The following is a 14,155-nucleotide window of genomic DNA, read 5'->3' as shown; positions in this document are numbered from 1 at the left end:
CAAAATTCCAAACAAACACAGAAAGCCACCAATATCCTTTGAACAACATCTCCCAGAGGAAAAAGAGACTGTCTGGGGAAAAGGAGATGCACAGTGACCTTGGTTGTGAGTCTTAATTCATTAGTGTGCATAAATTGCTTTGAGATCCTGAGGTGGGAAGTGCTAAAGAAGCAGAAGTATTATTTATTAAAGCTTAAGGTTCTGTTGTTTCTTTATCCTCAGGTATTCTTCACATCTGATTTTTTTATTCATGGCCATTGCTACTTCAAATTTCTTTCAGCTGTCTTGATCTTTTCTTTACCAAATGGAATTGCCACAGGCAGACGATATGCAGTATCTAGATACACTCATTGCATTTATTTATCTTACTCTTTTGTAATTAATTTACCGTTTTTACCCCAGTCCTGCTTTTCCTTTGATTTTATAGCCAGGTATCAAATGTGGCTGCTCTCCATGACTGGTAATTATTTTGAAAAAAAAAACATTCATGTTTTTACTACCTTGCTAAACATACACTTCTAGAGTGTACGGGAAGGGGTCTGCAAGGTCCCTTTTAGCAAACTGGGTATAAATATCATTGCTGCTTCTTCTGTAAATTGAAAGGCGGAGCAGTTTGGCAGTAACCATTTCAGTTCCCAAAGCAGACAATACAAGCTGTAATCAAAGAATAAACCTGGGGGAACTGCACGGACTGAAACAAAGCAGAGCAGAAAATTAATTCCATAACACATTATGTACTGTAACACAAATCGTATACGAGTTTCTGTCCTCCTTCAAGAAACTACTGAGTGCGGAACTGTATTCTATGTAATACATGAAAAAAATCACTAAATACATTTCTTTTGAAGCAGTTATTCTAGCTTTCAGTATTTACAATACAGGCTTTCTTTTCTTCAAACAATACAGGATACAAATCTCTCTGCTTTTTCTTCAGCTTAGGAAAAACATAAATAAACCAGGAAATTACAGACCAAAAAAAGAGACGAGAAAGCTACCTTTTCCGCATCCCGTTGTGCCTAAACAGAACATGTTGTACCAGCTTGTACAACTCCTCAATAAAATGTATTGCGGACACTTCAAAAGTTGACCGTAATCATGAGAGTTAAGAGAGGAATGTCAGCTTGGACAAGGGATTTTGCTGCTTTTGTTCTACATTAGTTAAGCATGCAGGTTTGTGTTTTTTACTTTATCTTGGATTTTACCGTAATGTAATTGAACTCTGTTACCTTTCTCAGCATCCGAAGTGTTCTTCTAAGTGCTTGTACGGATTTGGGCTCAAGGATATTGTAACAGATCCAGAGGCTACTGAAGTCAGTGGCAGAAGCCTTTGCAGAGTTTGGTTAGTCCTTCAATGCGGGAACTGATTTTTCCTCTCTCTTGCTAATACCCCTGGGATCGACCTTCGGACAGGTTCAAAAATAAGGTGACTGCTGTGAAACCCGAGGCAAAACTCACGCTTACTTCAGCAACACCAGGCTTTGCCGAAGAGCCTATTTGACCGTCGTGGGATCGTTCCCATTACACGAATTCCATGCATTAAATTCACAGCGTTATGTCCTTAACAGTAATTCTGAGTTTGGGGTGTCCCGTCCCCGTGTCCACCCCTCCCCACCTTGGACCTCGGTCACTTTCACCGAGGCGCAGTTTATTTCCCTCAGTTACCTCATCGCATCCGAGTCTTCATGGAGATACTACAGGAATAAAATCGTAACCTTTGGAGTGGGATGCCTGAACTTCTCAGACAGTGGTATCTCCATGTCACCTGACACCATAAACAGATAGTCAACAAACACGCTTCCGTAGGTTTTACTGTTTCTATAAAAACCACGGGTTTAGGCTTCACGCGTCAAGTTGTGCACCAAAAACACCCCTTTTACAGCCACAGCTCTGACAGGAAAAACCGCCCTCACCCCCCGCGTTTAAAAACCAGATTCCTCACCCACTGCAGACACCCATGTGGGTGTTCCAAGTTGTAATATCACCATTTCCTTCATATCTTCGCAGCAGAGCACTGCCCGGGCCTGCCGGGAAGGGAAGCTGCATGCCACGGCCTTTTGACGCTCCCTCGGAGCTGGGTGTGAGGAGAAGCACCTTGCTGGGGGGTGAAACCACCCGAGGGGGAGAGACCCATGGAGGGGGTGTCCGCTGTGGGCGAGAGGCTCTCTGAGGGGATACCCACCATGGGGTGGGCTTGCTGAGGGGAGACCCGCTGAGGGGAGACCCCCGCTGAGTGGAGATCCCGCACTGAGATGAGACCCACTGTGAGGACACACCGTGGGGGAACCCTGCCGAGGCGGGCACAGCCCACACCTCATCTCTGGCCGCCGATGGCGCCCGGAGGAGCCGCTGCGACCCGAGGCGTCTCCAGCAGCAGCGCGGGCTTGGGGCTTTGTCTGTGGTTCGCTCTGGCGGGGGCGACACCTGACTTCAGGGACATGGACGCCCAGCCGGACTCCCCACCCCACCGCGGCTTCCCCAGCTCTCCCTTCAGCGGGACGCCCATCCCCAGCGCCTCGGGGCGGCGGGGCGAGCGCGGCGGCCGTGGCGCGAGCAGCAGCGCCGCCTGGCGGACACGGCGGCCGCGGCGGGGAGCGGAGGGGGAGGCCGGGGCGCGGGGGGCGGCGGCGGCGCGGGCCCTTCCCTCCCTCCCTCCCTCCCTCCCGGGCCTGTCTGTGTTTGTGTCCCCCCCCGCCTCGCCCCGCCCGTCTCCCCGAGCCCGACTCCGGCTGTCTGCAGCGCGGCCGGCAGCTGCCGTGACAGATACGGTGTCGGCGGGCCGGGGAGAGCGCGGAAACACCTGTTTCCAACGTGGGGAAGGTGGGGGGGGAGCCCGCGGCGGGGCCGGGCAGCGCCGCTCGCCCTCCCTCACCTCCCGCCGCCTGTACACCCGGCCGTAAAGCCCGCGGGATGGCTTTTCAGAAAGATCGCTTTCGATTTTTTACACATTCGTCCTGAAAAAACGCGTCTCGAGCCCTCTCCTCACGTGTTATTTTTTTCCACCATGTCCGTTTGGGACGGGGGGGAAGGGGGGGGAGGACGGGACGGGACCCCGACAGAACCGGCGACCCCCAGAGACCCGGCCCGACCCGCCGCCTCCGTGCCGGGTCTGGGGGGGGGCCGCGGCCGCCGAGGAGGGACGGGAGAGGCCGGAGGCTGGCTGCGGTGCGGGGCAGCCGGGGTGGGAGCGGCGCGGACCGGCAGCGCCGCGCTGCATCCCCGGGTGCGTGCGGGGGCTCCATGATTTCATCGGCGGCTTCGCGGGGACCTGCCAAGAGCTGTTACGCCTCACTGCGATGTGTAGCTTTTTCCTGCTATTTTTTTTCATAATAAAAGAGGGAGTGAAGCTGGCTTTTTTTTTTTTTCCCCTTAAAAAAAAATGGATGAGAAGAAGGGGAAAAAAAAAAAAAGCGATAGCCAAAGGGGATGCCAGTGAGGTGTGGCTTGCATTTAAATATCCAATATGTCAATGTAAGGGGAGTGTGTACGTATATAAAGTGCAGTTTGCATCCGACCGCGGGACACATCCAGCTATGGGAGGCGCGGGGAGCGCGGGGCCGGGCCGGGGCCGCCAGCGCGGGGCCGGGCGGCCGCAGCCCGCGCTCTGAGGGGCCGCTCCGCTCCGCTCCGCGCCCGCCCGCGGGCCGCGGCCCCATGGCCGAGGTGGGCGGCTTCCTGGGCGCGCTGGACCCCGACCTGCACGGCTTCCCCCCCGCGCTGGGCGCCGGGCTGCCCCTCGCCGACTCGCCCGGCTTCCTCAACGAGCGCCTGGGGCAGATCGAAGGGCGGCTGCAGCGGGGCTCCCCCACCGACTTCGCTCACCTCAAGGGCATCCTGCGGCGGCGGCAGCTCTACTGCCGCACCGGCTTCCACCTGGAGATCTTCCCCAACGGCACCGTGCACGGCACCCGGCAGGACCACAGCCGCTTCGGTAAGGGGCGCCGGGCCGCTCCGCTCCGCCGGGGCGGGATGTACGGGGGGGGGGGGGGGGGGGGGGGGGTGCCCGGCCGGGCGCAGGTGCCCCGCGTGCAGAACTAATTACCCCGCTTAATGTAAATCATCTCGGGACGGATATAATTAGACTCCTAAACAAATGCGCTCACTCCCCAGCAATGCGGGAGGTGGTTTGTTTTGTGTTGTTTTTTTTTTTTATTATTATTTCCAATTTCCTATTCTCCCGGCGCTCAGCCCTTCTGCAGGTGCACAAAAACGTGCCTTAGCAGGGAAAAAAAAATATTAAATTAAAAAAAAAAAAATTAAGAAAAGTACGGGGCCGGGGGGAGGTTGGCCAGCTACAGCTGTGCCTCTCAAGTTAGTGGTGAGGGAGGCGAAAGAAAGGAGGGAGCACACTGGAAAAAGAAATTCCTGGCTTTTTAGTTGTGTTGGATTTTTTTTTCTCCTTTTTTTTTTTTTTTTTGGCCTCCGCAGATATTTTTGAGCTCATTTCTTTCACTTGCATGAATTTCATTAGAAGAGTGTCTTCCCAAAGCGGGCAGGGATCAGTTGGCTGGCCGGGTGTTAGAAGCCCGCTTTGGGGAGGTTGTTGGGAAGGAAAGGAGAAGCTGAAGGGGGAAAAATGCTTAGGGAACCTCAGAAAGAAAGGAGAAGACGGAACAATAGGCAGAGCACCGTGGATTTACCTTGCTGCCCGGGATACAGCTGGAAGACTGCAGTGCCGGTATCAGTGTCACGCAAGAGCAGGGATCTCTAATGAGACTGTATGTAATCTTCAAAAAATGCATCCCAAGCCACAGGCGAAGAAATACAGTAAGTTTGAGCACAGCTACGAAAAATTCCCGCTACTTCAGCATCTAGTGCAGGTGTCTGTGTAAGCTATCAACAAGTCCCACGCCAGTGATCTCAGCTATGTTGTCAACAGGTTGCAAGGAGTGCTTGCGAGACTTTTTATAGTTTTCAAGTGATTTAACTGCTCGGTGAAAGGAATTTTTTTTTTTTTTTTTTTGCCTTTACTTGTTTGCAGCCAGTCCTTTCTGATATTTCATGAACGCTGCTGCTATTGTTGGTAGTGTAAGGCAGGTTTTGGAACAATTGGAGAAGCTTATCTCCGTACTGCGCTTTCCATAAACACCAGGTGTGTGCATGGCATCTCCCTGCCTAAATCAACAAGAAAGTCATAACCTGGGGGTCAGGTACTAATAGACTCGTGGGGCAAGCGTTCTTTAATTACCTCCCAAAAGACATGCATCTTTTAACCTTTATGTTGCAATACATGATGGGCTTCCACGTTAAAAGAACCTTAAAGCAAACCCATTGCATTTGTTTGTTTCTAGTTCAATCTGCCACGTAGTATTTCTGTCGTTTCTTTTTACTTACCTTTCTGCAAGTAAACAGCCAGTTTCAAATGGCAGCGTTTGTCTCCATTCCATTTTTAATAAAGATTGAGTAAAATGAGTGTATTTCCAAACAAACTTTGGAAAAATGTGTTAAACGGGCTAAAGCTTTTGGTGAATTTTGCACGCTTAAGCTCAAGTGCATTCAATAAATCGAAACATTGGCATTCCCTAAGTGTTTTAGCAGTCAGCATCCAGCTACGCAAACTAGACCAAACTTCAGATATAAAATATTATAGTTTTCTGCTTCAGGGTTTTCCCAGAGGCAGTGTAAAATAAATAGTTATTTGTTGTAATTGCAAGACAAACCCCCAAAGGATTAGACTGGAATCCTTGTGTTCAGATAAAGTTGGACTAAACCTCACTTCAGCAAAGACTCAAAGCAATAACGTATTGGCACACAGTGCTCACCATCTGCATTCAGTAGCCATGAATATTGAAATTCCAGTGTTACTGGTATGGTTCATATTAGGATGTCATGTATCAATGCATTCCTAAATTTTGCATGCAGCAGTCGGAGAGCAGTAACTTCTTATAGAAATAGGCAGCCTGAGCGATTCTGGGGAACAACCAATCTGTGGTGAGGGATACAGAGCTGGACGAGGGTTTCAGGGGAGCGGTTTAAAGCTGCCTTAAATCTAGGGGCATCTGGGGAAATACTTAAAAATGCAGTATGGTGGTTTGGTGGATCAAGCCCACATGGCTGGAAGGTCCCCCCCGATCTCATGAGCACATAATCAACGAGCTCTGTGGATGGCTCTCTGGGACACCACAGCAGAGGCACATATCCAGCTGCAGATGGGATGTAGGGTGGAACTGGACTTTGCATCTCTATCTCCTAATTCTGGAAGGAGTTCAGGAAAAGATGGACAGTATCTGCACCCTCCCATGCACAGCCATCCCAAAAGTTACCAGATGTGCAAGACATCCAAGTCTTCCAGAGAGCAAAATAAAGAGCCAAAGCCCTGGTGATGCAGAACAGAGGACTGAAGTCCTAACGGCGAGGTGTAAAGGGAGACGTTCCTTTGTACCACAGCATTTGGGGATGTGCCCGTAGGACACAGGGGAGGTAGCAGCATCGTGTGCCTACACCGTATTGAGCATTCCCAGTAACTTCCCTCTCATCTGTTGAGGACTGGAACTTTCCTAAATCACACCTGTTTTCTGGAACACGGTATTTTATACTCGTAAAAATACAGATTCGTGCAAGAACAATGGAGTGCAGCGTAGGAGGCTTACCGCAGAATTTGGTGAAGCCCTCTGGAACTGGTGGAAGGAAGCTCATTCCCACAGTAGAGAAGTGCCCAAACGTGCTCTCTGAACTGGCAGCTCTGCCTAAGTCATCCCAGAAAGAAGAAAGTGTTTTCAAAACTGTGTTTGTTCTCACTGCATCTCCTAAGAACCGTCCTGTACAAAGGATGGTCAAAACCTGGAGGGGGTTTGGACCGATGTTAGCACCCCTATGAGAATCCTTCTGAGAATGAAACCGAGATAAATGGCCAGGAAAATCCCTGCTGGAACTGCTCCTTTTCTGCCTCATGTCTTGTTTTACAGCAGCATTAAACAAGTGGCATCAGCGGTGCTGCTCTTAACTGCGAGTGAGGAGAGAAAAAGGCCTTGAGTTTCTTCTGCAGACTCGTAAAGGCAGCAAGTGAAGCTCTTCTTGGGTACGGACCTGCCAACGGATCTGTAGCAGCCTCCTGGAGAAGCTGACAAAACCTCCAGAGAAAGTTTTGCTGTAGATTTTTGACGTTCAGACCGGAGCGCACCTGTTGCTGAACAGTTGTTGAGGTTTTGAGCCGAAGCTTTAGGTTTGTAGCCATTAATACAACATCTGATGTTTCTGTACCCGGCTCCTGAATACAGTCGTGCAGGAAGGGACAGGTGCAAGGAGCTGAATCGTTCTTTGAGGGATGGTTTCTAGTAAGGCGAGAGCGTGCGGGTCCGGTCATGGCAAAGCTCGGGAGATTATTCAGTGCTTTGGTGGTAAATGAATCCAGTCGGAGCCTTAATCCAATCTCTCTAAATGTTATCTAGAAAGGCTCAAGGAACAAACAGAATGAGTAATCAAAGCAAGAAAAAAAGAGGCAAGTCCTGGGGGAATGCAAAAAGAAAAAGGAAAAGGGGTCAAAAAAAAAAAAAAAAGTGTGTTCTACCACAAAAACACACCGCTACAGTTGGAAAGAAAATTCTTGAGCTGGCCCCAGTGGCCGCTCCCTGTGCTGCTGGAGATCAGATGTACGAAGCTGCAATTTTGTCTAGCAATTGGAGTGAGTTAAGGACAGGATGGATATCTGCCCACATTTTTTTCAGCCTTCACTCTGTCTCCTGACTTTTGTGGGTTTAAGTTACGTTCTTAATGCTGTTTCAACACAGTTGTCTTCCGTGCGCGTCTCTAAGTGCCACTCGAAGATCAGAAAAGGGGAATATTGCAAGGGAGGTCGTCAGAAGAGACTGTCACGGGCACACCTTGAAGAAACTTTGTTTGCAAAACCAGCAAGCATTCACACAGCTGCACCAGATGAGAGGTGTGTCTCCTCCCTGCTCAGAGAGGGAAGGCACCAGTATTGCTCCTGGGTTGCTCCTTACCAGGTCTTTGGAGACGTGGGTTCGCATGCCATGTACAGAGCGTGCTTGTGGCTGTACTCACGAAAACCTTTTGGTTTCCTTGCCTCAGACATCCCTTGTTTTCTAAACGGGACCAGGAGCGTTTTCCTGCTTCCCAGGGGTGGCAGAAAACAAATTAAAAAAAAAAAAAAAAAAAGCTGGTGCTGAGGACTGTGTTTGTACCTGTAGGAAGGTCAATCTATGGCTCTCCAGTTACCCCATTTCTGGGTATCCCTGTACTCCTTTCCCCCTGTATGACTTTTTACACTCTTAACTCTAGTTGTTGTCAATCTTCCTTCACTCTCTCCTTTTCAAACGGCAGCTGTCGTCATTTCTGTCCTGCAGATGGGACAACGGAAGCATGCAGCCTGCTCCGGGCATTTCTGAAGGCGACGTGTCCCCAGGCTGGGGTGTGGAGCTGGGCATATTTCAGCCTGGAGAATGGCTGCACTGGTCCATAAAGCGTATTTTGTCGTTTGCTTCCTTGTTTGTCTTGAGGAATTACAGCTCCCGAGTCCGTATCTCATCTCCCACCCCCTGCAGCACCCGCTGGCTGCAGGGAGGGCTGGATTCAATGCGTGAGCCCCAGAGCAGGCAGGGCAAAAGGAGGACAAAAAGTCTGATCCAAGGTGGGAAGGCTAATTCTTGGATCCTGCTTAGCTGCCAGCATCTGACTGATGAGTCTGCGTTGGGCGAAGGGGGACAGAGGTGTCCATCGCCGTCTGTCTGTCCTATATTTAGGCGGTGATGCCGTTATCTGAGCGTTGTCGCATCCCTGCCTGGCCGAGCAGAAGACACGTGCCCCAAGCTGAGGGGTGACCGGGGGCTGCGACTGCCCCCAAAGTGTCGGCCGGCTCAGGTGGCCGTGTGCCACACGGTGATCTTAGACCCAAGACATACTTTTAAGAGGAGCTCTGGGAGGTAACCGGATCGGAGTGGCTATATTAAGGGACCTGGAGCCACGCTAAAGGTTGGAGCAGCTTTGTCCTGTCAGCGGAGACGTCTTGTCCAGTCATTAGATGGGGGGGTGAAAACCCTCTTCCTTCCTCTGCTGCTGCCTCCCAGCTAGTTAATTCACTGGACATGGGCAAAGACTGTCCGTGGACCCTAGCTGGGGAGCGTGGGATGTCCGGAGTCTAACACAGCCCCACTAATGCCTTCAGGAGGTTTTCCTGTGAATTCAGAAGGCCTCCACCACTTGTGATGTTGGCTTTGTTCAAACCAGTTAAAAACACACCTACTTGGGGGCTGTTTGGTTTTTAAGTGCTTCGCCAAGGGTTCTCCTATTACAAGTCTTTCCTCCGCCAAAACAGCTGCCGTCCCCCTTACCGGCAGTGAGGGTGCAGCAGGCAGCACGGCAGAACCTCGTTATTTAAAGTGTCTGACACCGTTGTTGTGGGCTGAAGGCCACGGGGAAAATGGTTGCTGGAGCGGGGCTGAGACAGATGCTGCTGGAGCAGGAAGATTCATTTCTACCTGCGTATATTTGAGGTTGGATTTTATCCCTGCAGCTTGTATATGCATTTGGGGGTGGCAGGTACCCCGCTGGAGCACCAGGACGAAGATGATCCTCATAGACATCTCTTCTAGGACTCTTTACTTATTTTTATTGAACTCATCACTTTGAATCATGCGGGACTGTCATCTCAAACCAGAAGCCCCATGGGGACAGAAATGACTCTCCTTTTTGTGAAGAATAAAGCCCAGCACAGCCTTCTGAGATTTCTGGTGGGCCAGGCACAAGTTTCTACATCGGTCTTCTTGGTGATAATTAAAAAACACCAAACCCCAAACCAACAAAACTTAGCAAACCTTTTCTTATTAGCAAAGATCATTCCTGTTGGGCAAGTCAGATTCACATGCTGGGGAGGAGCCCGGAGTGGAAATTGGAAGATTGCACACGTGTGGGACTAGAGATTTGAGAACTGTGTCGTTATAAATGAGGAAAACGGGGTCTGTAGGAAGCTCTTGCAAGGGTTGGAAAGGCTGGTTTGTGTCTGTCACCGGAGCCTGGTGTCAGGTTTATTCTCCGTATGATTTGGACTTCTTTTCTCTTTTAGGGATTTTGGAGTTTATTAGCCTGGCAGTGGGGCTGGTGAGCATCCGTGGGGTGGACTCAGGACTCTACCTCGGCATGAACGAGAGAGGCGAGCTGTATGGGTCGGTAAGTTCAAGGTTTTGTGCTGATTGCAACACCATAAAACATGTAGAGAATATGGGCTGTGGGGCCGCATCGGTGGCATGAGCTGCGTCCCTTCCAGGCCTCCAAAGTCCTTGAGGTGCCACATATCCCTGTCCTCCCTGTGACGCCACTGCTGTTACAACGTAAAGGATATGTAGGAGCAAGGGTTTGGAGGCAGGATGCACTCGTGCGGCGAGAGCCCGTGGTGGTGCCGAGCCCCCGGGCACCGCTCGGGGCAGTGCCTGGGGAGCCGGGGGGGTTATCGGGGTTTTGCCTTCCCAAAACAGTGTGGCAATGGTCAGCTAAAGGCAAAAGGGAAATTTAGCATAAAGCCAGGGGCTGCTGGTGTGTTTGCATTGCCTGAGCAGCACGGCAATTCTACTCTCCACGTGGTCAGGATCTGCACCTATCTGCAGGTTTTACAGTTGTGTTACGACTCTGTAACCAGCAGAAGCCTGAGTTGTGGTCTGAGTGTTATTTTGTTATAACATTCTCTAAGCTCCTTTTAAGAATTCAGGAGGTTGCTCATGATTTTACAGAAGAGCCCTGCACATGGAGTGGATGCTTCTGCAAAGCTCAGCAGGACCACGGGGAAGGGGTGCTGTGAAGAGCTTTGGCATCACGGTTGAAGTCTCCATCAACCTGGAGAGAGCTCAGCTCTCCTCTCCCACTTTCTATTTAAGCGTTAAGACTTGCAGTAAAAACATCAGGTCTTAACAACTGGGCAGAGGTGCTTCCTGCAGGTTAATGGAACTCAACTCCTAATTATTTATTTCCACTCCACATAAAATAGTTATTTCTAGTTAGCTAGAAGAATAATTTCTATTTTGAAAAATTAATTGCATTCTAGATGGCCATTTTTTAATTTCCTCTTCTGTCACTGCTGCACTTCATTGGTGCTTTTTCCTCACATGGTCCATTGCCTTTAGTTCAACCCATCACCTGCGCGTGATTTTTTTACGTGCCCCTTTCTAGATCACAGCACTACCCCTGTGTGAGGATACTGGTTTGTAAGGATGGATCACAGTAAATCTAAAATGAAATAAAATAAACCAGCTTTGAAGCAAAGCAGAAGGCACTTACTTCCTTTAACCAAATCAGATCAATCTCATAGTGTAGAAATTTCAACTCATGGACTCCACACATAGGGAAGCCTTCAGAAAACCTTTGCTCAGCAAACAGTAACAGTAAAGCAGGAATTTCCATCATCTTTCCTTCTCCCATTCCCATCTGACACTGCCACAGACCCTTTCATTATTGAAGTTGCAGTTACTGGTGTTGATATGAGATAATCAAATGGTAGCATGCACTGGTAACTGCTCTTTTTCCACTTCATTTCTGTAATAACATCCACCCTGCACAAAAGTTAAATGCGGAGACAGCGGTTAACTCACAAAACTGCAAGACAGATAGAAGGTAAAATCACCAGGATTCCATAAAACACAAAAAATACCTTACAGCACGCTTCGGAAAGCGGGGCTGGAGCCTGCACCCACACAGCAGCCCCTCTCCTGTCAAGTCCGAGGCTGCTGGGCAGCTCCTGGAGCTGCACCTTTCGCTTGTTCCTGCTGAAAAGGAGGACACAAGGCTGCACGTTCCCTTCTGCGCCTTCAAACCCTGCGGCTCTGATGGTGAATCGACCGTTTCACGATGGGTTGATGAAAATCCAGGGCCTGTGTTCGTGTTACGACACAGAAACAGAAATAGGATGACACTTTACAGCACTTCATCTGGAAACAGAACTGACCTGCAGACACAGTCGTGGGAGTTTTCTCTTCATCGTTGCGTCTTGTCCAGCAGACGGGACGCTGACTGGGCGCTGCAGGGACGCAGTCAAACCACCCATCCAGCACGTGCAGAAGTCACGAGCCAGGTCCCCAAATAACCCTGGAGCTTTAAAATCTGGGATACATGGGCTGTATATAAGGATGGCTTTTCGAAATCAAAAGCCACTACAGTATTCTTAATTAAGTTCCATAAACCAGCACCTAGCAGCAGCAGCAGCGTTATAATGGTACTTCAGGAGACGATACAGCGGTATTTTTAAATTTTCGGCAAGTTTATTTCCCTCTGTGCCCGTTTTGCCTGATCTGTGTGTTGATGGAGGCAGAGCCAGCCACCCCCGCAGCGCCACATGGAGTCCCCCCGGGACAGACAGCTCTCCTGCCTGTCCCCCTTCGCCTCCTGCCAGCATTTTTCTTGGCCTTTCCACCCATTTCAGAAACACAACTAACACGTAGAGCAGCAAAAGTCGCAGGCGGCACCTCGCGCGCTGCCTGTACGGCGTCGGGCTCAGCGGGGACATCCCGGGGCTTGGAAAGAGATAAATCCCACCTGGCAGAGTGCCCCCAGGCTCTCCAAACATTTTACACAGACTGTACCTCCGAACAGTTCAGCGAAGAGCAGGTAAACCAGGGCCAAGCAGCAGTGCACGAGTTCAGCTGATCAGCAGCTTCCAACATGTTCTGAGTAGGTGGCATCCTGGGGGAAAAAAAAAGAAAAAAAAAGAAAAGTCTGTATTTATCGATGGATCCGGGAGGAGGAGCCTGCAGTTCCCGGTTCCCCGGGTCGCAGATGCGTGGGCGGTGGTGTAGGCTTTTGGAGGGCCCACGACTCACCTCAGGGTTTATTGAATTAAAATAATATTTTAATTATTTAAAAGTTTATTAGGACTCTTCGGTCCCTACCCGAAGAGTTTGTGGTGTTTGTAACGTTACAGCATCCTACGTTTGCTGCCTTTCATCCAGCGGGATTCCCACGCGCGTCCCCCGCAGCGATCACCCTGTGGGACAGGACAGTGGGTCCCTCTGTGGCACGGCAGCGCTGGCAAAGCCACCCGTGTCCCTGCAGGGCTGGGGGACAGCCCCACACCCCGCTGCTGGCACAGGGGAGATGGAAGGAGCGATGGGAATGCACTAAAAAGCCACCGTTGAGTGGCCGCTGCCAGTGGCCCCCGGCTCTGAGGGGTGGAGGGAAAGGCTGGTCGTGGCCACGGTGACACCAGTGCGACCCGTTCCCCCGTGGGACGCACTGGCCATGGGCTGGCACACACTCACCGCGTCACCCGTCGCCGCCGTAAATCTTCCTTGGGGTCAGACATCCCCAACTTGTTACGTGCCTTGAACTGTCACTGGGTAGCCAGGAGAACGTAGCTAGGAAAATGACAGGAAAATATAGTGAAGGAAGGAGGAAAAGATGTTTTATGATGCTTATTTTTGACAACAAATGTCTTTTTCTTCCCCTCCCGCCTCCGCCCCAACGCAGAAGAAGCTCACCCGGGAGTGCGTTTTCCGAGAGCAGTTTGAAGAGAACTGGTACAACACGTACGCCTCCACCCTCTACAAGCACCCCGACTCGGAGAGGCATTACTACGTGGCTCTGAACAAGGACGGCTCCCCCCGCGAGGGGTACAGGACTAAGAGACATCAGAAATTCACTCATTTTTTACCCAGGCCTGTGGACCCTGCCAAAATCCCCGCCATGTACAGAGACCTCTTCCACTACAGGTGATGTTCCCTGCAGCTCCCCCGGCACTGTACATACCTGGGCTCCCAAGCTTTTTCCCAGAGCACTATATTACTAGTCATTCCATCATTCCTGTAAGCGTAGATGACGTAGGAAAGCACTTCCATTGAATTCAGACACCGCTGTTCCTCCTTGTTTCAAGCGTATATCGAACGTGGGTTATTTATGGGGTGGGGGCAGGGGGAGGGAGGGAACCCTACGTGTAATCTCTCGTGTCCGTTCACTTTCTTTACCCGGTGGCTCCAAGAGAGGCCGAATATTCAACGTTACGGTTGCTTAAAGGAACAAGCAGGGGAACAAACCTGATCACCGGGATGGGGGAGGAAAAAAAAACTGACAATGAAGAGGAGCAAAGAAAACAGAAGCTCACGGAACTGCTACGGATGGTGCCGCTGAGCTCGGGGTGGTTACGTGCTCGGAAAAAGCTCTTGGAATGGTACCCTGCTTAAGCAGCTCGGGAGTTCGCTGCGCGGATGATGCTACGTGGACTGGT

General features: G+C 50.6%; 1 protein-coding gene across 1 annotated transcript; it reads left to right on the top strand.

Annotated features, from left to right (window-relative positions):
- The first annotated feature begins 3,423 nt into the window (after window positions 1–3,423).
- On the top strand, window positions 3,424–13,647 carry FGF16 (fibroblast growth factor 16). The gene is made up of 3 exons (XM_086619752.1): window positions 3,424–3,928; window positions 10,016–10,119; window positions 13,402–13,647. The coding sequence occupies exons 1-3, from the start codon at window positions 3,424–3,426 to the stop codon at window positions 13,645–13,647; spliced, it is 855 nt and encodes a 284-aa protein (XP_086475878.1).
- Window positions 13,648–14,155: the final 508 nt, after the last annotated feature.

The sequence above is a fragment of the Tauraco erythrolophus genome, chromosome 13, assembly GCF_009769465.1.
Source record: "Tauraco erythrolophus isolate bTauEry1 chromosome 13, bTauEry1.pri, whole genome shotgun sequence".
Classification (NCBI taxonomy): Eukaryota; Metazoa; Chordata; class Aves; order Musophagiformes; family Musophagidae; genus Tauraco; species Tauraco erythrolophus.
The sequence above is the reverse complement of the archived record's forward strand: the minus strand, read 5'-3'. Positions and strand labels throughout refer to the sequence as shown.